The following is a 24,519-nucleotide window of genomic DNA, read 5'->3' as shown; positions in this document are numbered from 1 at the left end:
AGTTGAGAATGATCTAGATTGCTTGCAATAAATACAGTGTCAAAAATCAATTTAATCAATAAAGCTCATTTTGGCGGTAAGTTGTTTTTCATTTCCAGGATTTCTACCAGCATGTGCAAGTATGCTAAGTGTAACCACGTACACAAAAAAAAGTCCTCCCAGGTCAGTTAACTCAGCACAAACTGCTTATTCAAGCTCAAAAATTAAATATTACGGAAGCATACCAAAAGAACCTTCCGTACACTTTTTAGTGACTTACAGCATAATTTCTTCTCTTATTTAAAAAAAAAGACTCAGACATACACAAATGTCTTCCAAAGGACTACTCAAATGATAAATTCCTCCCATATACTCATTTAACCTAATTATTCAAATTAATATTTTAATGCTATTTGACTTTCTTCTTTTGTTTTCTACTTTCATATACTTCTTTCCCACATAAATACACTGTTTGTAATTATTTTACCACCATCTTTCCTGGAACTGAGCACAGCGAGAATGCTTCACAGTACTAGAGGAGAACACTTATTTGTAGATATATTAAAATGTGTACATGTAGGTAAACACGTGACTGCTGAAAATTTCTTTGGTTACACATTTACACGTGGGGGTAGGTAGCTCCCATGGAGTCACCTGCCTCCTCCTGCATGCCTTCCACTTCCTCCCTCCATGCTGGGGGAGGGTGCAGGTGCAGACTGCGTGTAACTGTGCATGTTAAATTATGAGCTCAGGCACAGGTACACATTAACATCCCTACTTACAAGTGCACAGAATAGACTATTATCAGTTAGCAGTCACCCACCTAAAAATTGGTTACCTTGCTATATCTAAATATATATCTTTTAGAATTATTTGCATTATCCTGGCCAACAGGAAGTGTGTTAGTGGACAAGAATATCACTACACTTTCTATCATTAACATGTCGCTCATTCTAACACAGGGGTCGTTACAATAAAAATTTTGGTGGCCTGAAACTGAAGTTACTAACTCTTCTTGGTGGCTACTCTGACAATTTTTCATAAAATACTTAACTTCAGAAAAACCAAGTACACATATATAAATGTCCAAATCATTGTCATTTATTTATGTAAGGTTTTTATTGCAGACTCAATAATAAAAATATTATTGCATTTTGATGATCCTTGCCCTTGCTGCCTTCTTTAGGCACCCCAAAAATCTCCCTGGCATGCATTACCTCCCCGTCCCCCACTGCCCCAAGCTCCCTTTCACATCTTCTCACCACCGATTCATATATCTCTTAGCCTACTGACCATGGTATCAGATAAGGCTGGCACTACTGAAGCCTCACCACCTGAGCAGAAGCCCAGAGACAGAGCCCTATGGCTGGATCTGACATAGGAGACCTGAAGCCCAGAGCCTGCCGCCAGAGCTCCAAGGCACGGAGGCAAGAGGGGCAGGGGGAGAATGGTAAGCCTGTCCCTGGATCCCCCTCAATGCTACAGGGAGGAGCCACTGCTTTGCCCTCTCCCCCAACTCTGTGTAAGAGGTAGGAATGTTAAAATGTGTTTCATTTTGTAAATGTAAACATTTACACATGAGGGAGCAAGAGGGAGCCAGTGCTCATGGTGCTTTCACCTGTCCCTCCCTGCTGCCTCTTGTGGAAGCAGGAAATGTGGATAAGGGGATTTGTGTGCAGCCATCTTAGTCTTGTTAGCAAGAGAGCAAGAGCCAGGCCAATTCTAACTCTTGAGAACGTGAAAGCTGTGATAAGACGCTGCCTTTGCCTCTCGCCTCCATACGGAGATAAGGATGGAATGCTGACTCCAGTGAGAACCTTCAAGATAAGGTAGCATCTGGGAGGAACTAAGAGATAACTGTCTAGCCATTGTTGCATGGTATATAAGCTGCTTCATAACTGTTTGTATTCAAAGATCTGCTTGGGGGAGGGGGGGGCTTGAATAAACTGCCTCTGGCTACTTGTTGCTTACAAACGCAGAGTGAAGGCTTGTTTTCTCCCACACTCTGTAGGCAAGAGGGCAGCTCCGCAGGAACTGGTACACTTGGGGAGCTTGCTTAAAAGTCAGCTCCCCACACACACCGGCTGCTGCCTGCCCAGGGAGAAGGGGAAGGGCTGTATGTAACTGTTAGGATTAACTGATGAACCCAAGCTCACTAAAAAGAACATAATACTACTATGGCACCTATTAAATGTGTCTGAGAAATATCAATAGGTAACTGTAAAAGGGATAATCATTGAATGGGTGTTTCAAGCAAGGTCCCAAAGGGATCCGTTTTTAGCACACGCTTTAACATTCTTAAGACCTAGAACAAAAACAAAATCATGACTAAAAATTTGCAGAAGACAAAACATGGGGAGTAGTAAATAATAAAAAGAACAGGTGACTGATTCAGAGCAGTCTGGATAATTTGCAAAGTTAGGCTCAAGGTAACAATACGTTCCAGGACTACCAAATGTACATGAATAAATCTAGGGTAAAGAGACTCAATCGTGAGTCTCCAAAAAAGTTTCAGGGATGAAGGTGGACAATTAGCATAACAAGTTCTCAGTGCAATACTGTGGCAAAAAGACTAATACGAACTTTGGATGCATCAACAGGGGAATCTCAACTGCAACTGGAAAAATGTGTCCAGTTGTGTCAACAATTCAAAAAAGGTGCTAGTAAACTGGAGAGGGTTCAAAAAACAAGTATGATTAATGGATTAATAAAACATGCTTTATAGCAGCAGACACAAGGAGCTCAATCTGCTTAGTTTACAGAGAGAAGGTTAAGAGGAGACCTGACAGCCTTCCATAAATACTTACACAAGGAATAAATATTTGACAAAGTGTTCTTCAATATAGCTAAGAGACAACATGATCCAGTGGCTGGAAATTGAGTATAGATAAATTCAGACATTTTGAAACATTTAGAGTAGTTTTCAAGCGGAGAGTCGTGACTCCCTTTTGAAAAGGGTTACCAGAGCAGAGGCTTAGACTTGTTGGGGTCCGGGGCTTTTACCCTGGGCAGTGGGACTTGGTTACAGGCCCCTTGCCTGAGGGCTGAAGTCCTTGAGCTTCAGTTTTGGTCCCTCTACCCACGGCAGTAGGGCTCAGGTTTCAGGGCCCTCTTCTGAGGTCAATTTTGTCAGAGCGTTAAAACAGAAATGAGATGCATGTTTTCTCTCTTGAGGTTGTATACAGGGGAGGAGAGAGAATGAAGGGACTAGAGTCCTAAGTATTCTCTTTCCCAATAAATGGCTGTGGCCATTTATTATCAAGACAATGATAATGAAGGTTCCAAGAATGGATTTGATTTTTCTAAAATGAAAAAAATAAATTATGTTTAAACACACCAGTTGACGTTATACATCTTAAAGACCGAAACTAAAATTGAAGTTAGCTTTAAAGTACATCTAATCTATTTTTATCTTGGTTCTGTTTTTAATATTTTTCTTTAAAAGTAAAATGCAAAGTAAAATATACATTTTTAAACAATACAGGCATATTGTTTAAAAGCACCTATACGACATAGCTCTTTGCACTAAACTTGTATATCTGGCCATAAAGGAGATTCAATAAAAAGAAAATTATTGTGGATACTATAAGGTCTATTTTTAATACTAAACAGACGCATTATCTGTATATATGCTGAACTGTGTCAGAAAAGAGATTAGTAGCCTCTCCTCTGTTTACTTTTACGAATGATAGATGTGCAAAGTGCTTGAAAATATGACCAGAACTAGTTTAGAAGTTTGGGCTTGAACTGTACCCAGGCTCAAAAGTCTACCCTGCAATTAAACAGTCTGGACCCTAAGCCCCACAAGCTCAAGTCTGCTAACTTTGGACAGGAATACGTATTTCAGCACAGAGTAGACAAAGTAAATCAGATCACAGTTCCCACTAAGAAACCATAGTAAAATAACAGTTCTACAAAAGAGACCAAAGCAGCATGCTTGTTTTACTATCCCCAGAACATTTTATTTCTAAATACTGTTTTCTGAATCTTTCCTGCTCTGTCAGACATTGCTTAAAACACAATGGCTCCATGATCTATGTCTCTATCCTGAGCTATTCTGTGCATGTCCACTACATTAAATCCCATAAATTATCCCTCTCTCTATATACTATTCTAAGGGATGAATTATTTCTTGTGTGTACATTTCTTCAGCTGCTCTATATTACATTCTTAACACATTCTAAACGTCTCCATCATCTTTTACAGATAATTTTGGAGATGGGGTTCTGGCATGCTGATTAAACTCAGCATCTGTACTGATGTCCTGACTAAAGAGACGCATACGTCAGCACTATGGTACTCAGCCAACATGCTTCATTTATGGCAGCAAAGGAAACCTTTAACTTTATTAACTCCGCTGCTTAGCCTGGTCTGTAATGAACAGAATTCTAACATTTCAGATTTCGATAGCAATTAACCAAACTCTAGGCCCACTTCCATTTGTTAGGTCTGACCCTGGGTCATAATCTATATAATCAGTTTGGCTTACTGTACTTATTTCTATTACAAGTGCGTTTCTGAGGTTAGAAAATCCACCCCACCTACCTCATTAGGAATGCCATGTCATAGACCTTGTCTTCTTGGAACAGGTATCAGTGATTCCACCCCATTCTACTTGCTTACTAAGGCGAATGAGCTTGGCCTGCTCCGAACTGACCCTCTTCTAACAACAAAATTATATAACCCCAAGAGGAGGGTGGAAGGGCAAAGCCCATTCTCTCTGGCCCCCACTAACCTGGATGGGGGGGTAAGGGACACATTCCCTGGAGCAGTGCTCCCCAAACTGTTGGTCAAAACTGAACAATGGGTCACAATGCCATTTGCTGGGTCCCAGGCAAAAACCAAATCCTAAGCCCCATCACCCAGGAGGGTTCCAACAAGTTTGAGCCAGTGTTCCCTCTAAGATTTTCTATCCATGAGTGGAGTGAACTTTGTCCTGTGCACAAATATTGACATCATGTGCACTAGTTTGGATGTATGCCACTGTGGCACCCACCAGTTACTAACAAATTTTTATATATTAGGGCTGTCAATGAGCTCTAATGCCTGCGATTAATGTACGACAGAATTAACACACACTCCATGCATTTTGCATGGAGCCCAGGATCAGCTGTGCAGCCCTGCCCCTTTTTCAACTTTCCATGGACCTCCTGCAGTAAAGTTGCGGACCACCAAGAGTACACGGACCACAAATTGGGTCCTAAATCTTCAGTGACATGATGGCCTTTGCAATTTCTGTGAAGGTATGAAACATACCTACTGGAAGGTAAACGTTAAATACAGCACATGGACTGAAGCTAATGACTTTTTGAGAGTTCATGTCCAGTTGAAAGGGATTAACTGCTATTACAAACCACAGAAAGCAATTAACAACACCCACAATGTTCAAAATAATTAGCATCAGCAGTTCTGTTGCATTACTATGATGGAAATTGGTCATTCTTTGGAAATTAATCAGCAATTTTCTATCAGCGGGCAGCATGTGCTCTGGTGGAAAAAACCTACCAGCCTAAAAGGATTATTTTTAACAATGCATTGTGTTGTGCATATTTAAGAGGAAACTTGTGCATATCACTGCTATCGCCACAAATGTAGCCACTTACTCTGACATAATGCAATTGATCCCATCCAGTCTGGAGGATAATCAAGCAGATGTAAAAGGGGATGCACTGGAGTTCAGAGTCACTTGGTTAATGATCAGAGGGGTAGCCGTGTTAGTCTGAATCTGCAAAAGTGGCGAGGAGTCCTGTGGCACCTTATAGACTGACTGAAGTATTGGAGCATAAGGTTTCGTGGGCAAAGACCCACTTCATACATGCACCTGACAAAGTGGGTCTTTGCCCACGAAACCTTATGCTCCATAAAACCTTATGCTCCAACACTTCAGTTAGTCTATAAGGTGCCACATGACTCCTCGCCGCTTTTGGTTAATGAGTTCTCTCTCCCACCACGCAATGGCTTGGGTCCTGGCTCTGGTTGCCTGAGCAGCTACTGGCCCACCCTGGCCGCAGCTCCAGACCTTGGTGAAATGCTGAAGCTCGGGCCAGGGCTCCGTGGTGGCTGCACAGCCGCCCCACATGTGGCCCTGCCCCCGAGCAGAGGAGCAGCCACTGCATGAGAAGGTGGGTGGGCCTCAAATTCTTGGTGTGCATCTGTGCAGGCGAGAACCTTAGAGGGAACCCTGGTCTGAGCCCACATTGGTGAGCCCACAGTTTGAGAACCACTGCTCATGACTAGGTGATAGTACTACTGATAAAAGATCTGGGTTACAATGGATCACAAACTGAATGAGTGTGATACAGTTACTAAAAAGGCTAATATTCCAGAATTTATTAACAGGAATGTTCAATGTAAGACACAGGAGGTAATTATTCTGCTCTCCTTGGCACTGGGGTGGGCTCAGCTGGAGTGCTGTCTTCAAATCTGGGTGTTATACTTTAGGAAAAATGTAGAAAATTTTTAGAAAGTTCAGAGCAACAAAAAGGATAAGAGGTTTAGAAAACCTGACTTGAGGAAATGTTAAAAAACCTTTGCTTATTTAGTCTTGAAGAAACAGAACCGTTTTCAACTATGTTAAGGGCGGTCATAGAACTGTGATAGTTATTCTTTGCGTCCATTGAAAGTAATACAACAAGCAGTGAGGCTAGTCTGTAGCAAGTGATATTTAGATGAGATAATATGAAAAAAAATACCCTACTTTAGCTATAAGGTTGCTAAGCTCTGAAATGAGCTTCTATGGGAGATTGCAGAATTCCCATCATTGGAGATTCTTAATAACATCTTCGACAAACACCAGTCCAGGGAGCTGGACTTGACTTTTTAAGGTCCTTTGCAGCCTTACATTTATATGATTAATGGTTAGATGGAAATAATAATTGAGTTGAGGATTCATAATACAGTCTCTAAGTTACAGATTTGTGGTAACCAAGACTTGTTTAATTTGAGGAATACAGCTGCTCCCTTGCTAATTTGTGACAACATGTCTTTCTTAAGTTGGAGAGGGAGGAATCTTAGGTTTTTTCATAATTGATTAAAATTCCAATCTCTTACAATTCTGGACAATTTTTTCATCTTTGTTTACATGTTGATTGAGTTATCACTTAGAGCTAAATCATGCTCAAAATCTGAATATTTAAGGTGCTGTTAAAGCATAAACTGCTATGTTGTAGCTATATACATTTTTTCTTATAATGATGCAAATGGGAATGTCAACCCAAAGAGGAAAAAGACGGTATCTTTGTTTGAAAGAAGTAGTTACTCACCTTGTGCAGTAATAATGGTTCTTCGAGATGTGTGTTCTTGTGGGTGTTCCACTCAGGTCTCAATGTGTCCTCATACCTGTGATCAGAGATTTTTGCCTAGCAGTGCCTTCCCGCGTCACACATGCGCAATTGCCATCTCGTGCTGTTTTTGTCCATTGGCTGCACATGTGGCACGGGTCCCCCTCCATTCCTTTTCTGCCAGAAATCCTTCAACGGACTCCAAGTAGCAGGAAGGAAGGGAGAGTAGTGGAGCACCCACAGGGTCACACATCTTGAAGAACTGACTATCACAACCCCATTTTTTTGGGGGGGGGAAGGGGGAAGAGCAGTTAGAGGGTTTTATTCTATCTACTTCCTTCCTTGAAATTCTGGAGGGACCAGCTCTACTGCTCCTAAGCTGAGTAGTTTTTGTACCTCTGCTCATAGAAGGGGCTTGAGAGAGGGGACCCTGAAGAGCGACGGGGAAGGGAGTTGGATAGGAGGCATAGACATGAAAGAGATTGTGTAGTCAGTACTGATGATCTCAAGGACCCACTTGTCCATAGTGATGAGTGCCCACTGGTGACAAAAGGGCTTCAGATGGTGGTTGGAAATAGGAGCGGTATGCACTGGATTGCTGGGGTAGTTGCTAAGACCCTTAACCACTTCTTCAAATTTACTATTTGGTTACAATGGATTGGTTCTTGGAAGGAGACTGGTTGTGCTCCTTCTGTTAGATCGTTATCTGGGTCTGTGATCATACAGTCTCTGCTGCTGTCTCTGGTAGTTGGTATCCTTCTGCCTCTGAGCATTCTCAACAAGTCTCACTTTAACAGTGATGCACAATTATGGGACCTAACGTTGACACGGTTTTCTCAGTCTTTCACTATTCTGATTTTGGGAAACAAAGTTGTGCTTGCCCATTGCTTTTCTACACTCAGTTATCATCCTGAACTTTAGTATCAATGCTTGTGAATATGGCCCATTGGCGGGTACCACTGTATAACTGTCATACTTACCTATCACGTTTAAAACTTAGCTTGGAGCCCATGCCTCTTCAGCTAGATACTTCCGAAGTTGAAGCAAACAGAGAGGCAGACAAAGAGAATGAAGGTGTGTGATGAGATGGGAGAAGAGAGATCAAAGGGAATGACCAATAAGTAATTTTTGCCTTGCCATCTAGGGTGCCTTTCTTCTAGAAAGCAATTGTGTGTTCTAATTTTATGCTCAACAAGTAGTCCTGTGGCACCTTAGAGACTAACAAAAATATATAGCATCATTATGAGAGGATTATTCTGGGAGGGGTGGGTGAGATTCTGTGGCCTGCACTGTGCAGGGGGTCAGACTAGTTGATCATAATGGTCCCTTCTGACCTTAAAGTCTATTAGTTTTCATGGGTAAAACCCACTTCACTCCACAAAAAGTGGCCTTTTTTCGAAAAAGCTTCCCCTACATCTAGACTGCTGACACGTTCTTTCGAAAGTAAATCAAAAGAACACGGCAGTTTTTTTGACTGCGGAAAACCTCATTTTTATGAGGAATAACGCCTTTTTTCAAAAGCACTCTTTCAAAAAAAGGCGCTATGTAATACAAACTGTGCTTTTCTGAAAGAGAGCAAGCCAGACTACCTCGGTGCTCTCTTTCAAAAAAGCGGCTTGCTTTTTCTAAAGTACTGGTTGTAGTCTAGAAGCTCTTTTTTGAAAGAGGCTTACAGTCTAGATGTAGCCTATATTTTTGTTAGTCTCTAAGACGCCACAGGACTATTTCTTGTTTTTAAAGTTGCAGACTAACAGGGATACCCCACAGATTTTATGCAGTTAACTTGAGATAGTGGGCATGGATACAAGGAGAGGAAATTATTGCTGAACCAGTCTGCTCCTGAATTATGTGCGCACTCCTCTGAAAATACACTGTGTAAAGATATGCTGCCAAGGCACTGGGACATTGACCTTTGTTCACTTCAGGTTCTTCGCCAAAGGACAGGCTGATTATTTGAAAATGGGAATCCTTAAGAACAAAATGGAAGAACTGTCAATGAACTAGGTCAGAGGTTCTCAACCTTTCTAGTCTACTGCTCCTTTCAGGAGTCTGATTTTTCCTGCATACCCCAACTCTCACCTCTTTTATAAATACCATGCTTACATTTCAGTGCATAGTGTATAGAGCAATATAAGCACATCATAATCTGCATACAATTTTAGTTTGTATTGACTTTATATGTAGCCTGCTGTAAAACTAAGTAAGTATATAAATGAGTTGAAAGACTCCTGAGTAGAGACATGCATACTCCTGGTTGAGTAGCATTAAGCTTGGCAAGATGGGATAATAAGGAACACATTATTGAGACTGATGTTTAAGTAGTCGTGCTCTTGAAAAGACTGTAGGGGCACAATAAAATTTGAAAGCTAACAATTCTGCTTCATCTTCTGCTTATACTTAGTTCTATTTTCTTTTTGGTAAATCACTATATAGTATTTCTAATCAAACTTTGAAAAATCCAGAGATGTTTTAATTTATGTCTTTCCGTTTTTTTACTGATGTCTCCATAGCCACGTTTTAAGTTTCAGCCAAAGTACAGGAAAATTTCTAATAATCCAGTCTCTTGGCTGATAGAGTCTGTAGGCCAACTGGTACATTAACAGAGAAATATAGTACTTCTAAGCATATTAAGTTCAGCTACACAAAAAATTGGTTCTTTTTCATAAATAGTTTATCACAGAAAACCAAGACCTGAAGATGAAAGATTTCAACAAAAGAATGGAAACTGCCATAATAAGAGCTAAGATACATACAAGCAGGCTGCAATCTTTCATATGAATATTTCAAATTAACACACAAACAACAGAGGAAGCAAGGAATTCCAGATATAAGACTTTCATTCCATCTTGAGCATAACCATGACATTCAAGTATTGCACTTGGTCAAAGATCAGTATACAGTATAATAATTCATATATTCAACAGCTAGCTGAAACAGAGATGCTAACCATGTAGTAACAAAAGCAGGCTGAGAGTTCATCAATATATATTTACTATGCAGACACACACACACTGGAACTGTGATGAATTAAGGAACTAACAGGTCAAGAATCCTTGGACTAAACCAGTCACTTAAAGCAGGGACGGGCAAACTTTTTGGCCTTAGGCAACATCGGGTAGGGAAACTGTATGGAGGAATGGGTAGGGAAGTCAGGCATGCCACCTCGCTCTCTCCAACAACTCTCTCTGCTCCCTATCCCGAGCAGCCCCTGAGACACCCTACCACCTATCCAACCTTCTCTGACTCCATCCCCCTGACTGCACCATCTCGAGTACCAGGACTGGGCAGTGCTGCAGCCTTGCTTACCAGTCGAATCTGCAGCTGCACTGACAGGAGCATTAGAGCTGGTGGTGTGGCAACTGACCTGAGACTGTGGTGGAGGGATTGTAAAGGAGAGGGGTTGGGGACAAGCTGCCCAGGCTCACTATGCTGCCCAGGAGTTGGGCTGGCTCCTCCCAGCAAAGCTGTCCTGACCCCACTCCCCAGTAGGAATTATGATGCCAGACTGAAGGGTCTGATGAGCTGGATATGGCCTGTGAGCCATAGGTTGCCACCCTTTCACCTAAAAGTAGATTCAAGAGAAAATTATTGAGAATCATACCAGTAAGGCCCAATGGCAATGCCCCAGTAAAAAGGTCACCCCCAATTGCTGGAAAAAAGAAGACTGCTAGAATTTTTACCTTTGTATTATTCTAAGACTCTGATTTGGGGAGCAGGAGCAGCTTCCACTTTTTTTTGGCGGGGGGGGAGGAGTTAGGGTAGAAACATGGGAAGAAGGGAGGGAGGATAATCCTCTAGCTTGCAAAATGATACATGTGATGTTCCACTCTTCTCTAGCTATTCCCTTCAACACCTCCAGAGTCTAATGGCTGCTCTGTTCAGAGAAGTCTCCATTAAACCTCTTTAAGCTATTTTATGTTCACCCTGCTCTCCCACATATCATATTCATACTTTCTGAGTGTCTGCGCTTTCCTAAGTAATTCTAGCCCCTGCCTCTGAGCCATCTTAGTTTTTCTAATCTGCAGCATAAAGTTCACACAGTTCTTGATAGTTTCATGATGGCTGCCCACAGGGCTTTGAATAGCAGAAGAGAAATTAATTAGATTCTTGTTAATTTCATCACTCCACTGATACTTAAAGCTCTGACCATGAGCAGAAGCACTGGAAATGGCTGACAGAGTGCAGTTGCAAGAAACTAATAAGCCATCAACAGAGTTTTGGTTCACATTTGTGAGACTAATGTTACAACCTTAAGTGCTAGAATTTTAATTAAAAACGAGAAGTTAATTTCTGCAAAAACTGATGGCTCATGCACCCTACTCAGAGAAAGGAGCTCAACAGTATTTTCTGACAACTTGATATATATTACATACTAAACATCATCATGAAGGCTCAGAGGGCATGACTAGATGAACGCTTTAGTATGTTAACACAACAATTGAAAACCTGTGGCTGGTCCATGTAAGCTAAATTGGGCTCAGGCTAACCATCTGTTTAGCTAGTGTCGACATTCTTTTGAGTTCTGAAACCCTCCCAACTGAAGCTTTACTTACACAGATAAATGATTTTTTTTGTATTTAGTATTAAAATATTAGACCATTTTGCAAGAGGAAGGGTTAGCTTTTACAGTACGAGCTGACTAAAAATAGGACAAATATTTTACGTATGATCACTTGGAAGTAGGGGGACCACAGGAAGTTATGTAAAAGTTTATTGTATTCTTACAACTTAAATTTTTATGAAAATTGCTTTCATTTAAGAGGTAACTTAGTACTAGCATTTATCACAGCTACAAAAAACTGAAAATAATATTTACTTAATAAGGTTTAAAAATAAAAGTGCTAGCCAGCATCATAGGAGAAAATGTGTTACTTTAACAGCTCAGTGTATGAAAAACCTCATCCACTGCTCATGAGTTACATTGGCTAAAAGAAAATAAGGAGCAAATCCATCTCTTATTTCCTTCATAATTTACCTTGATCATATTATATCTAATAATGTGCTACTGTGATAATAATGGCCATCTTGTTTTCCATTTCAAGGCTAAATATCTATTTGGTATTCCAAATATCCTTCTAAAAATCACTGAATTCTATAAGTGATACAACTGTTAACATATAATACATATCAGGACTTAAACATTAAAAAGGTGTGAAATAAAATAGATAGATAGATAGATAGATAGATAGATAGATAGATAGATAGATAGATAGATAGATAGATAGATAGATAGATAGATAGATAGATAGATAAATAAACAAATAAATAGTGGTTCATTCTAATAAACTTTAAGGATCAAGGAGAAAAACTGAATTTTAGAATTAATAGGCTTTTTTATGTATGAATATTCTTTCCTTGGTCCTTATAAGTTTATTAGAATGAGCCATAAAAATCAGTGTCACCACTAAAATCCATGGTTTTTAGTGCCTAGCAGAGTTAAGTTGTCAGGCTTGCCTTTTGAAGGTGTTGAGATTTTCTTTGAGGACAGAGACTGTGTGAAAAGTTACTGTTTTCTCTTAAAAGCACAGAACACAATCTTCTCACAGAAGAGACGCACATGAAAGCATATCACATTTCCTTTCTGCACACTATACTCATGGTAGAAAGTGAGAAGGTTTAAATTTAAAATAATTATCATTCCCTTAATAGGATCAGATTTCCCTTTATTATGTCACATGCAAAAAAGATGAAGATCTGTCTGAAAAAATCCCCCAAAACCTGTCTATTGCAAAGGCTCATTCCACCCTCCCTTTCTCCAATCAGCCCCAATTAAATTTTAAGATAACAGACACAACAAAATATTTGTGAAAAATTATTCTGTACTGCAGCTTTATACTTACTACTGGAATGCTACTTGGAATATGTATTTTAAAAGCCACAGCTCAAAATTTGAAGACCTGAATGTAGTTACTTACTGCAGGTACGAGTAACTTTTTCACTTCTTCAACAGCCCTCTTCAATTTGATTTCTGCTCTGTTTTGAGCATCTTCCACAGTGATTAGTACATGTAAATCTTCATTCAGGTGTTCCCAGTTAGGTTTGCCTCTGTTTTGTTCCTCCTAAAACAAACAAAACAAACAAATGAAATCACAGGCAAATGGAAATTATTGCATGTCCTTGTGTACTGTATTTTCATAAAATCTTTATCAACCTTTTTTACCTGTAGGGCAAGAAATTACCATCACAACGTATGATGCTTTACAATAGATGATGACAGTTTCCAAAATTCCATTGCACTATTCATTGTATTGAATACAAGTTTTTTAAAATAAACAACCAGAACTTTAGACAGTACTAAAATTTACTTACAATCTTCAAACGATTTAAAAGTTAGTGGGGGGCATAAGTATTAAACTAGGTAAAATTTCTAGATGAGGACTAAAGTAACTCCTCTTCTGAGCTTATCTTTCATTTAATATAAAAGCGGAGCATGGGCTGGGTTGTGGACCACACTTGTAGGGGTGGAGGCATAACACTTGTGGGGGGTAGAAGCGTAACCTGGCATGTTGCACCACATAGGATACACACTGCCATATAGAATCTCCTGTGAGCGAGTTTCACAGAGATGTGAAAGTAAGCATCCTTTAAGTTGAGGGCAGAGTACCAGTCTCCTCTCTCTAGGGAGGAAATAACAGAAGCCAGCCTAACCATTCTGAATCTTGTCTTCCTTATATTCTGAGATGGAGAATGGGGCAAAGACCTCCCTTAGATTTTGGAATAAGGAAACACTGGGAATAAAAACCCCTTCCCCTGCATTCTTCTGGAACCAGTTCTACTGCTTCCCACTGTAGAAGTCTTAAAAGGTGCATGTGAGAAGGGACTCTGAAGAGGAACAGGAATAGGGAGGATGAGAGAGAAAGGAATGGGATAAAGTATCCCACTCCTACTATGTCCAGCACACAGTGGTCTCAAGTCATCTGGGTCTATGCATGGTAGAAGTGGGAGAGATGATTTCCAACAAGGGGAACTGGTAATGGGCAACTGTGGGTTCGGAATAGGGCCTGAGCCGCTCTCAGAGTCAGATCTGGATCTCCTCCTGTTCCTCGCCCCATTGTAACTATTGAGACCCATCCTCCTGTTTGTGTCCAGCCTATAGCCCTGCTGCGAGGGTCTTAGTGGAGGCCTAGTATTTAGGAGGTGTCTTTGTGGGTCTGACATACGGCTCTCCAGGGACTTCAAGGTGGCCCAGAAGCCCTTGAGGCTGTGCAGCTTTGTGTCTGGTTGGTTGGAGAAGAGTCCAGCCCCATCAAATGGGAGGTCCTGAATTGTGTTCTGCACCTCTGGAGGGATGCCCAACACTTGCTGTCGTGAGCTGCGCCCCATTAACTATGCTCATGGCCATTGCCCATGCAGCAGAGTTAGCGGCATCTAGGGCACCCACAAGGTCATGAGAGATGACCTTGCCCTCCTCCGACAGGGCTTCGAACTCCTGGAGGAGTCCTGTGGGAGGAGTTCCTTGAATTTCTCCAAAGCCAGTTGGATATTTGTACACATACCTACTAAGCATCACCTGCTAGTTGACGATGCGTAACTGCAGGCCTCCTGTGGTGTATGCTTTCCTGCCCAACAAGTCCAACTTCTTGGGCTCTTTACTCTTTGGCGTAGGGCCTAGTTGGCTATGCCTTTCCCTATGGTTGGCTGCCTGGCAACCAAAGACCCCGGGGTCAGATGAGCATACAGGTGTTCATAGATTGTTTGAGGGATGAAGTAGTGCCTCCTCTCTATCCCCTTCTGGGTCGGTGGTATGGAGGCTGGGATGTGCCACAAGTTCTTTGAAATTGTTGTCACCATTTTGTTAAGTGGTAGCGCCTGCCTGGCTGGCATGTCTGCCTTGAGGATACTGACCACTGGGTAGATACCCTCTGCTACCTCCTCAGCCTGGACCCCCGCCCCCCAAATTGCTTGCCAGCCTGCACAGCAGTTCCTGGTGCACTCTTGCATCCAAAGAAGGCATAGGTGGCGTAGGGTCAGCACACACTTCATCCAGTGACGATGAGTCTGGGGCCTTGGAAGCTGTGTAGCCGAAGGAGTGCCCTTGGAGTAAGTGCCTGTGGAGGTAGGCCTTGAAGGAATTGGGCCCCGGGCCTGGTGGCAGGCCCATGGTGTCCAAAAGAGACATTGCACCTGAGGCTGCCATTGAGGGGGCCAGGTCTGATGCTGTGATTGGTGCCAGGAATAAGATCAGTGCAGAGTGCGGGACCCAGTGGAAAAGGCTTTTAAGCGCACTGACATCCTCAGACTAAGAGGAATAGTCAGACACAGAACATGGCAGCGCCACAGATGATAGTGATGGGGATCGGTGCTGAGGTTGATACTGCGGCAGGTTTTTCCTGGTGCTGAACCAATGTGAGCGGTGCCATCTACTCCGTAGGACATAAGCAAGTGCTCAAAGAATACACTGTCCATAACCGCCTACTAATTGCTGTCATACCTTTATATTATCACAATCATGCAGCAACATATCAATAAAAGACAACAAATGTATATTACTAGGCAAGTGACACAGATTTCCTTTTCTGCTCCTTTCCTTCAGTCATAGGACAAATGTACCAAAAGCTTACTAATGATCACTTTGTAGTGATTTACTGCTAAGAGAGTATAGACTCCGTTACCTTAAACAAAATATTTAAAAATAAAATTTTGGAGAAGGGAGCTATGTAATACTTTCCCCTTCTTTGTAAAATAATTACTAAAGGAATATTAGGAGAAGCCAGTAGGGAAATGGAAAATGTTGGCATAAGAACAGATGGGTATAAACTGGCTCTGAATATATTTAGGTTGGACACAAAGTTTTCTAACCATTAGAGAAAGGAGTGAGGTCCTGGAGCAGCATCCCAGTACAGGCAGTCCCCGGGTTACGTACAAGATAGGGACTGTAGGTTTGTTCTTAAGTTGAATCTGTACGTAAGTCGGAACTGGCATCCAGATTCAGCCGCTGCTGAAACTGATCAGTTTCAACAGCAGCTGAATCTGGAGGCCAGTTCTGACTTACTTACAGATTCAACTTAAGAACCCCAGGCATCCCCAAGTCAGCTGCTGCTGAAACTGATCAGCAGCTGATTCCAGGAAGCCCGGGGCAGGAGCTTCCTGTAGTCAGCCACTGGTCAGTTTCAGCAGCTGCTGACTTGGGGACACCTGGGGCAGAGCAGCTGGGGTGCTGCCCGGTTGGTCCAGTGGCGCCCAGAGCAGCGCTACGGGACCAACTGGCAGCGCCCCAGCTGCTGTACCACAGGCGTCCGGAGCAAAGCCGCGGAGCACGGAGGCAGCGGGACAGCCCAGACACGCCGTGGCTATCCTGCTGCCCTCGGGCTCCGTGGCTTTGCTCTGCTTTGCTCCCCGTCCCTCTGGTCTGCAGACCAAGGGGACGGGGAGCAAAGCGGCAGAACACGCAGGCAGCCCAGACGCGTCTGGGCTGTCCGCTGCCCGCGTGTTCCGCTGCTTTGCTTCCTCTCCCTGGTCTGCTGGAGACCAGGGAGAGGTAGGGCCCCGTTCGTAACTGCGGATCCGACATAAGTCGGATCCGCGTAACTTGGGGACTGCCTGTACAAGTACTAGAAGCAAACTATCTGAACAGTTTAAATTGGAGTTTGATAAATTTATTAATGAGATATGTCAGTATTGTCAGCAACAGAATGGACTAACTGAGCCAGGACATCCCTTCTATACAGTATATGGCCTTAACAGCTAGGATCATTGGGGAAATAGTAGGAAGCAGTAGTTCAGAGAGGCAATCCCCCTATCTTCTCTTGTCCCCCTCCCAAATTTGGAAGGAACTGATTTGGGAGGCAAATCTACTTAACATACACTTAGTGGTCTTCAAGCAGTAAATCTCAGAAACTGTCTCCTGTTTCAGGGTTGCCATATAAGGGAGGACTGAACAGCTTGAAAATTTAAGTTTCATTGAGGAATTTGACATGAAAGATGGCTTACGGTTACACCCTCCTCCAGCAGCCCTCCCAAGGTCTGCAGGCTGTCTGGGAAGAGGCCAGGTTCAGAGGGCTGACCCCACCATGATCTGCCACTACTTTAGTGGCCCCCCAGCCTGCCAGGGAGGGCGAGGCTCCGGGGGCTGCACCACTCCTCTAGCTCTCTGCCCCCCCCGTGCATGGCCTGCAGTCCTCCATGTGGAGGCAGGCCCTGGGGAAAACAGTCCCATTCCTGGCATTTCACATTTTCTGGGCACAAACTCTGACCTTGGTTTAAGTTAGGTTAAGAGAAGGCTGCACACCACATTTGGTGGTCCTAACTCTTAAGAGTTTAGGAGGAGTTCTTGAACAAATGGACAAACAGATGCACTCTATAAAATATATAGATTAAATCCGCAGGGTGATGTTTCAAAACACAAATAGAAAAGTCTATGAATATATTGGGTACTTAAGTATTTTGTTCAAAATATTACCTATTAATTTATAACATTTTATGTAGCTACTGCTTCCACTAACTCTAATGTTACAAGTTCAGATTTAAGCATTGAGAGGTGACGAGAAGAAAAGGACCAAAGTATTATAAAAATATGGAGTAGCTGTGGAGGATGGAGGTATAACTGCCCAAATGTACCGGCTTATAATTTTCTCCAGAGATGCAAAATCCCGCTTAGCTTCAAGCTCCATCCCCATTACCACCTCACCTCTTCACTCTGCATAGCCTTGATTTCCCTGACCAGCAGTGGAAAGGGAACATGTGACGAGCATGGTTGAAAGAGAAGAAATGGGGCAATGTTCAATATTTTTTCACTGATTAATTTCACCTGTCTGAAGGAAAAGGGGCAACACACCCAATATTTGTTGATTTAAGCCATACAATGGAAACATAGCTTTATTTAAAATTCTGTACACTTCTTTAGCCCAAAAGATAAAGGAACATTCTAAAAAGTGACAAATGAAAACTTTTCACTTAAAGTATTCAGCTACAGAACTTGTGCTACATAAATAGTGTCTGAAATCAGTCTTGAGTTGCCACAGTAAAAAAAAAAACCCAACAGCAGCTTTTAGAAATTAAAGAATTAGACATAGGTATGATAAGAACTGAAAAACTACATTTCCAAAGGAATATATTTATGGAACTAGTAATGAAATGGTGTACTAGAAAAAAAAATACCACAGTAAAATCAGTTATACTTGCAAAAAAAAATACATTTCTAAAACAAACATTAAAGTACTACAATAGAATTGCCAGGAAGTAACATTCATGTTGCCGAATGATTGGTGTTGCCTGAGGAACCAGCATCACAAAACTTTTAGCTTTCTCTACAATAATGCTCCAGGTGACACGATTTCTTGCAAATTCCAGAAAAATGGTTAATTTACTACACTAATAATCTGCCTGAGATAACTGCACAGAACTCACTAATCTGTTGAAGAATTAATAGCTTCATAACATGGAAGACATAGGATATTTTTCTATTTCCACTACTGCCACAAATCTGAACAGTTGTTGAAAATAACCTGGATAGGATTGTAACAAAACAGAGAAACATTTAATATTTTATTCACATACTGATACACACTGACATTAACATTTCACTAAACTTTCTGGTTTTTAAAAATAGGCTGCACAAAACTGAAATAATCATTAGCCAAACAGCAAACAGTTTACATTTTTTTGAAGATAAAAGCATTGTGACTCAGCCCTCTGAAGAAAACAGGTTTAAAATAATGCACTAATTACAGTATCTATTTGAACAACAGAGTAATTCCATAGCATGAAGCATCAGAACACACTGATTGTCCTAACCTCTTGCTGATACACAGCTTTAATTGTGCATTTATAGTCAGGCAAATTAACAAAGGCATTCGCTCCCACTGAGCTACTAACAGTGAAAGTTCACATACAGAAAACTGCTGGAAAACAATACAAAAACATCGAAGCAGGGACTGGCTGTGCTATACCTGGTTAAGAAAAAAATGCTGTAGTTTATTGTGCATAAACATTTTGTATCTTGGTGTATTCACTTCTTTTCTATAGAAGCATAATAATATTTTAAGTTACTAGGCATCATTAATTTCATCTTCCTTGAATGTGAATTAAATGAAATCAATATTTTATGTTAGGCCTTTAATCATATAGCATTATTGAAAATGATATTTTATTAAAGTAGTTTTGCACCAAGTACCTCTTTCAAGACAACTGTGGGTTATAAACAAGAAATGTATTTCTCAACTTCAAATTTAGTACATAAAATAGGCAACTGATATGATCAAAGCCTGATAGTGGGCTGCTCTTTTTTTGTTTTTGGAGATCTAGATGGCACACAGATTACTGTTTGTGGACAGAAGGCAAGATCCTGTACTGCACCTCTTATAGGCCCGCCCCAACACAGAAGTCTATGTAGTGAGCAAAACACGAGAAATAATTCTTCCACTTTACTCTGCACTGATTAGGCCTCAATTGGAGTACTGTGTCCAGTTCTGGGCACCACATCTTTTTCTAAATGGAGAAATTGAAGAAGGTCCAGAGAAGAGCAACAAAAATCATTAAAAGTCTAGAAAACAGAAGTTATGGGGGAAGACTGAAAGAATTTGGCTTGTTTAGTTTAGAAAGGAGAAGACAGAGGGGACATGATAGCGGTTTTCAGGTATCTAAAAGGGTGTTACAAGGAGGAGGGAGAAAAAGTGTTCTCCTTGACCTCTGATGATAGGACAACAAACAATGGGCTTAAATTGCAGCAAGGGAGGCTTAGGGTGGACATTAGGAAAAAAATTCCTGTCAGGTGGTTAAACACTGGAATAATTTGCCTACGGAGGTGGTGGAATCTCCATCACTGGAGATATTTAAGAGCAAGTTCGCTAGACATCTATCCTGATGTTGCTTGGTCCTGCTGTGAGGGCTGGTGACTAGGCTTAACTTCTCAACGTCCCTTGAAGTTATAGTATTTTATGGTTCTATGATTCGTCACGTTTCTTTCCTGCACAACCTCACCCTGTGGCACATGGGAACTAGAACCAGGAATGAAGGTTGGGGGAGGTTTGTGAGGGGAACAGATGCTGCAGCACCAGCATCTTAACTTTAAGGTGAGCACCTGTGCAGGTGCGCACCAAGAATTAGACACCCGCGCACCTTCTTAGCAAAGTCACACAGAACAGCTCAACTGCTCCGGGGAGGGGTGGCAGGCAGGCAGGGGCAAATGATAATTTTGCAAGTGCCACGGGGCCCGGGACAGCACAATTTCGCACATGCGCCTCAGCAGCAGCCGACTAAAAGTAGCGTTTCACGCATGCGCCTTGGCAGCAACTGACCAGAAGTAGCGTGCGCAGGGCCTATTGAAGCGGGGGGCCTGGGGCAGGCACCCTGCTTGCCCTGCCATATATCCGCTGCTGTAGGCGGGCGACTGCCCTACCCCAGGAGCCGTTAAGCAGTCACTATGCGGCCTTGGCCCTAGCTTCAGCCTTTCTCCAGAGCTGGAGCTATGGCCAGGGCAAACCACATGGTGGCTGCCATAGCTGGAGACTGAGATGCGGTACTAAAAATAGCACTGCAGCCCCGGCTCCAGTTCCAGCACACGAGGCTGCAGTGCTATTTTTAGGACCATGGTCAGGGCCCCAGAAGCCACAGTGCAGCCCCAGCTGCTCCTGGGTTGGGACGGAATGGCATTTGGTTGCCCGGCATGCTGCAACTGCAGTCGGAGCTGCCAGTGGTGCTATTTTTAGTACTGCAGGCCCGGCCCTAGAAGCCGAGAGAGCTTATGGGAATGCTCATGGAGTGCTTCTGGGCTTAGGACTGCAATACTAAAAATAGCACCGTGGGCAGCTCCAGTTCCAGTCCCAGCATGTGGGCAGCCATGAGGTCCCCAACCCAGGAAGAACTGGGGCCAGGGCTGCGTGGTGGCTTCTGGGGCCCTGATCATGGTACTAAAAATAGCACCACGGGCCTGGTTCCAGGGCAGCCACCAACGTCAAATGCAGAAGGTGAGGGTGAAGAGAGGAAGGGGCTTGTGCTGGGGGGAGAGAAGGGAGCCGGGGAGGAAAACAAATGTGAAGGCACCAAGGGGAAGGGTGGAGGAGAGAAGTGCCGGGGGCCAAGAGGCAACAATGAGGGGAAAGGGCAGAGAAGAAGGAAAGGTGTCAGTAGGGGTGTGAGAAGAGAGGGACACAGGGTATGTCTACACTACACAGTTTTTTCCGGGAATATGGCTATTTTTCTGGGGAAAAAAACGTATTATGTCCACACTGCAATTGCATTCTTTCGAAAGAAAATCGAAAGAACAGAGCGGTTTTTCCGACATTGGTAATCCTCTTTCTACAAGGAAGAAGCTTTTTACCAAAAGAGTTCTCTTGGAAAAAGGCGTGTGGACAGGGAAGAGGGAGTTCTTTCAAAAGAAGAGGAAAGAGGAAAAAGCACAGGTGCTCTGGTGTCCAGTCTGTCCATAGTCATCACAGCTGAAATGCAAGATAGTGTCCATTTGCACTACCTTTCAAAAAAGCAGATTGCTTTTTTGATGTGCTTTGGCAGTGTGTACACACTCTTTCAGAAGAAGTTTTGCCCAAAGATCTCTTCCTGAAAAGCTTCTTCCGAAAGAAGCCTGCAGTCTAGACATAGCCAGGGTGATGCTGGGAGAGGAAAGGGGAAGGGCAGAGGAGAGGGGCAATAGGAAGGAAAAGAGGAGGAGTGAGTGCAAGGAGAAGAGGGATTGAAAGGAGGGGAGGGCATGAGGAAGGCAGGGGACAGAGCAAGTCATGCGTGAAGGCGCAGAAGGAGAACTGGGGAAGAGCATGGTGAAGGGGTGGGCACCAGGGAGGAAGAGAGTAAGGGGGGGGAAGGTGCTGGGAAGATGGGGGCAGTGAGGGAAGGGGGAGGCACCAGCAGGGTAGGGGGGGTAAGGAAAGGTGCCAGTGCGATAGTGGGGGTGAAGCATAAGGACAGACATGTGGAGGGGAGGGATGGGCACCAGAGGGTAGAGGCAGGGCAGATGGGTAGAGGGAGGTATTAGGAGAGAGGATGAGGAGGGGTATCTACAGATGATTAGAGTGAGGGGTGGGCACAGGGAGAAGGGAAGGGCAGGTGCAGGGGTCAAAGAGGATGGGGAGGGAAGCAGATCCCAGGCGGGCTGAGGGTAGGAGCCACGACAGCAGAGGAGGGTGAAAGATCGGGGGGACAGTAGCAGGCACCAGGGGAGCAGATAGGGTGAGGGAAGGGTGGGAGACATGGGAGAGGTGGGTGCCAGGCAGCAGAAGCAGGATAAAATAGTGGGCAGGCTCCAGGGTAAACAGGGTGTTGGGCAAGTGGGGCAAGGTGTCAGGAGGGCAAAGAGTCAATGAAGGGGCTTCCAGGGGGCAGCGGTGGATGGAGGGCAGCAACACGTGCCAGGAAGGCAAAGTGGGGGACGGGGCAGGGACTCATGACCGCAGAAAGGGGATGAGAATGGGAAGGGCCAAAGGGGAGGGTGAAGGATAGAGGCAGGGGCCAGGTGTGAGGGAAGAATAAGGAAGGGGCAGGAGCTAGGGAATCTCTGGTGCTTTGGGACCGTATGGGTATACATACCCTTCCTTCTCCTGGCCCAGACCCTCCCCCAGGGCACAGACAGTATGTTTGGGCTGGGCTCACTAGGAGGGGCAGGGGAGGGGAGGTTTGGGTGGCGGTGTAAAAAAGCAAACCAATCGGCTGCTGGTAATGAAGCCTGGATAGTGGGGACAGGACCACGGTATTAACAACAGCCAGGTCAGTGTGCTGGCTGTAGGGGCTGGGGACTGTGGTACTAACGATAGCACCATGGCGCTAGCTCTAGCCCAGCATACGGGACCAGTCTTCTGCCCTGCAACCCCACTCCAGAAGTAGGTGAGCAGCGACCATGCAGTCCTGGCCCCAGTTTCAACCCTTCCCCAGGGCTGAAGTTGTGGCCAGGGCCCCATGGTTCCTGCCCTGCTGTTTCAGAGACAGACTGTGTGTAGCCATGCCACTGGGAAAGCTCCAGCTGGAAAGGCAAGTGTGTTCTGGGCAGGAGCCCAAAGTGGGAAACAAAGTATGTTGGTAGTTACTGAGCAGGATTTGCATGGGGAGTGGGGCTCAGACAGGGCGGTGTTGGGGGATGGCGGCATGAACAACTTGGGAGGACGAAGTTTCCATGGGTTCTAGCTTTTATAGTAAAGGCTGGGTCCAGACTGAGATTTAATGACTGAGATCATTCAAGATGCCCCTTACTTGTTTGCATATAACTGCTGCATAATATTTTAGTGTTTCTTAAAGACAAGGGACTAAGCACTGTGTCGTTTATTTTGCTGGTTTCCTAGTGGCACTGAAGTGAGATGAGCCATACTCTGTTTCATATATAATTCAAACATTCCCTGCCCTTTTTCTGCATGGAAGCTTTAGCTGTTTTTGTGATAGATCTTCCGGAGTGAAGAATGGAGATTGAAAAGATTTAATAGCACAGTACAGTAGACTTCCGATAATCCAGCACCTTTTGGACCTAAATGGTGCCGGATTATCAGATTTGCCGGAGAATCAGGAGGTCTGGTACAGCTGCACGGCTTAACAGCTGGCCAGGACACAATCTCCCTCCCTCTCCCCTCTTTCAGTGTGTCTCCTCCGTGCTGTAAACTGATCTCCGCCCCCCCCCCCCCCATTTCCCCTTTGCTGAAGCAAAACGCTCTTCTCCATACTGTAACACGATCCCACGTTACAGCCAGCACGTGTGCTGAGCGGCAGGTTTTTTAATCAGCTGGTCACGAGCACTTGGCATTTTGATGCCGGAGTATCGGGAGTGACGAACAGTTGGATGCCAGACTATCGGAGTTTTACTGTAATAACTATGGAACAAAAAATTAGGTTCTTAAAAATCTAATTTAATTAATTCAAGCATCTTTGTAACTAGTGTTTATTTGAAACAATCAGGCTTATTGCATTTCTAACACAAAATACAGTTGTTCAACCAGAAGCTTTGCAACTAAGAACATGGAGTTAGTGATTAGACAGCAGTTGTCTGTAGCTCAGAACCACCAAAGTAAATGGCTGCATAATGTAGTGAAATGTTACTCAATATCTATTGTAAAGAAAAACGGACAATGAAAATATTTGCCCTACAAGGACCTTTATCATTTCTTCTTTTTATACACATAAAAAGGTAAAGAAAATATATTTATCTGAATACTTTGAATGTCTTTGTTAGAAGACATAAAATAAATACCGTAAGACATCACTCTTTTTAGTTAAATTTATTTTAAAACAATTTACTTAAAACAACAACTTTAAGAATCACATTTAAAGTCCAATGAAGTTAATAGAAAGATTCTCATTAATTTCAAGGAATTTCAGAACAGGACTTAAA

At 43.2% G+C, this 24,519-nt stretch overlaps 1 protein-coding gene across 12 annotated transcripts in view; it reads right to left on the bottom strand.

The window, feature by feature from the left end:
- QKI (QKI, KH domain containing RNA binding) overlaps positions 1-24,519 on the bottom strand; it is a 265,388-nt gene that overhangs the window by 70,507 nt on the left and 170,362 nt on the right. For all 12 annotated transcript variants that reach the window (XM_006115173.4, XM_006115169.4, XM_006115175.3 and 9 more), the window contains one exon: positions 13,175-13,318. In XM_006115173.4, the coding sequence (XP_006115235.1) occupies positions 13,175-13,318 (144 nt within the window). The remainder of the gene's footprint in view (positions 1-13,174; positions 13,319-24,519) is intronic.

This window comes from Pelodiscus sinensis, chromosome 3 (genome assembly GCF_049634645.1).
Source record: "Pelodiscus sinensis isolate JC-2024 chromosome 3, ASM4963464v1, whole genome shotgun sequence".
NCBI lineage: Eukaryota > Metazoa > Chordata > Testudines > Trionychidae > Pelodiscus > Pelodiscus sinensis.
The sequence above is the reverse complement of the archived record's forward strand: the minus strand, read 5'-3'. Positions and strand labels throughout refer to the sequence as shown.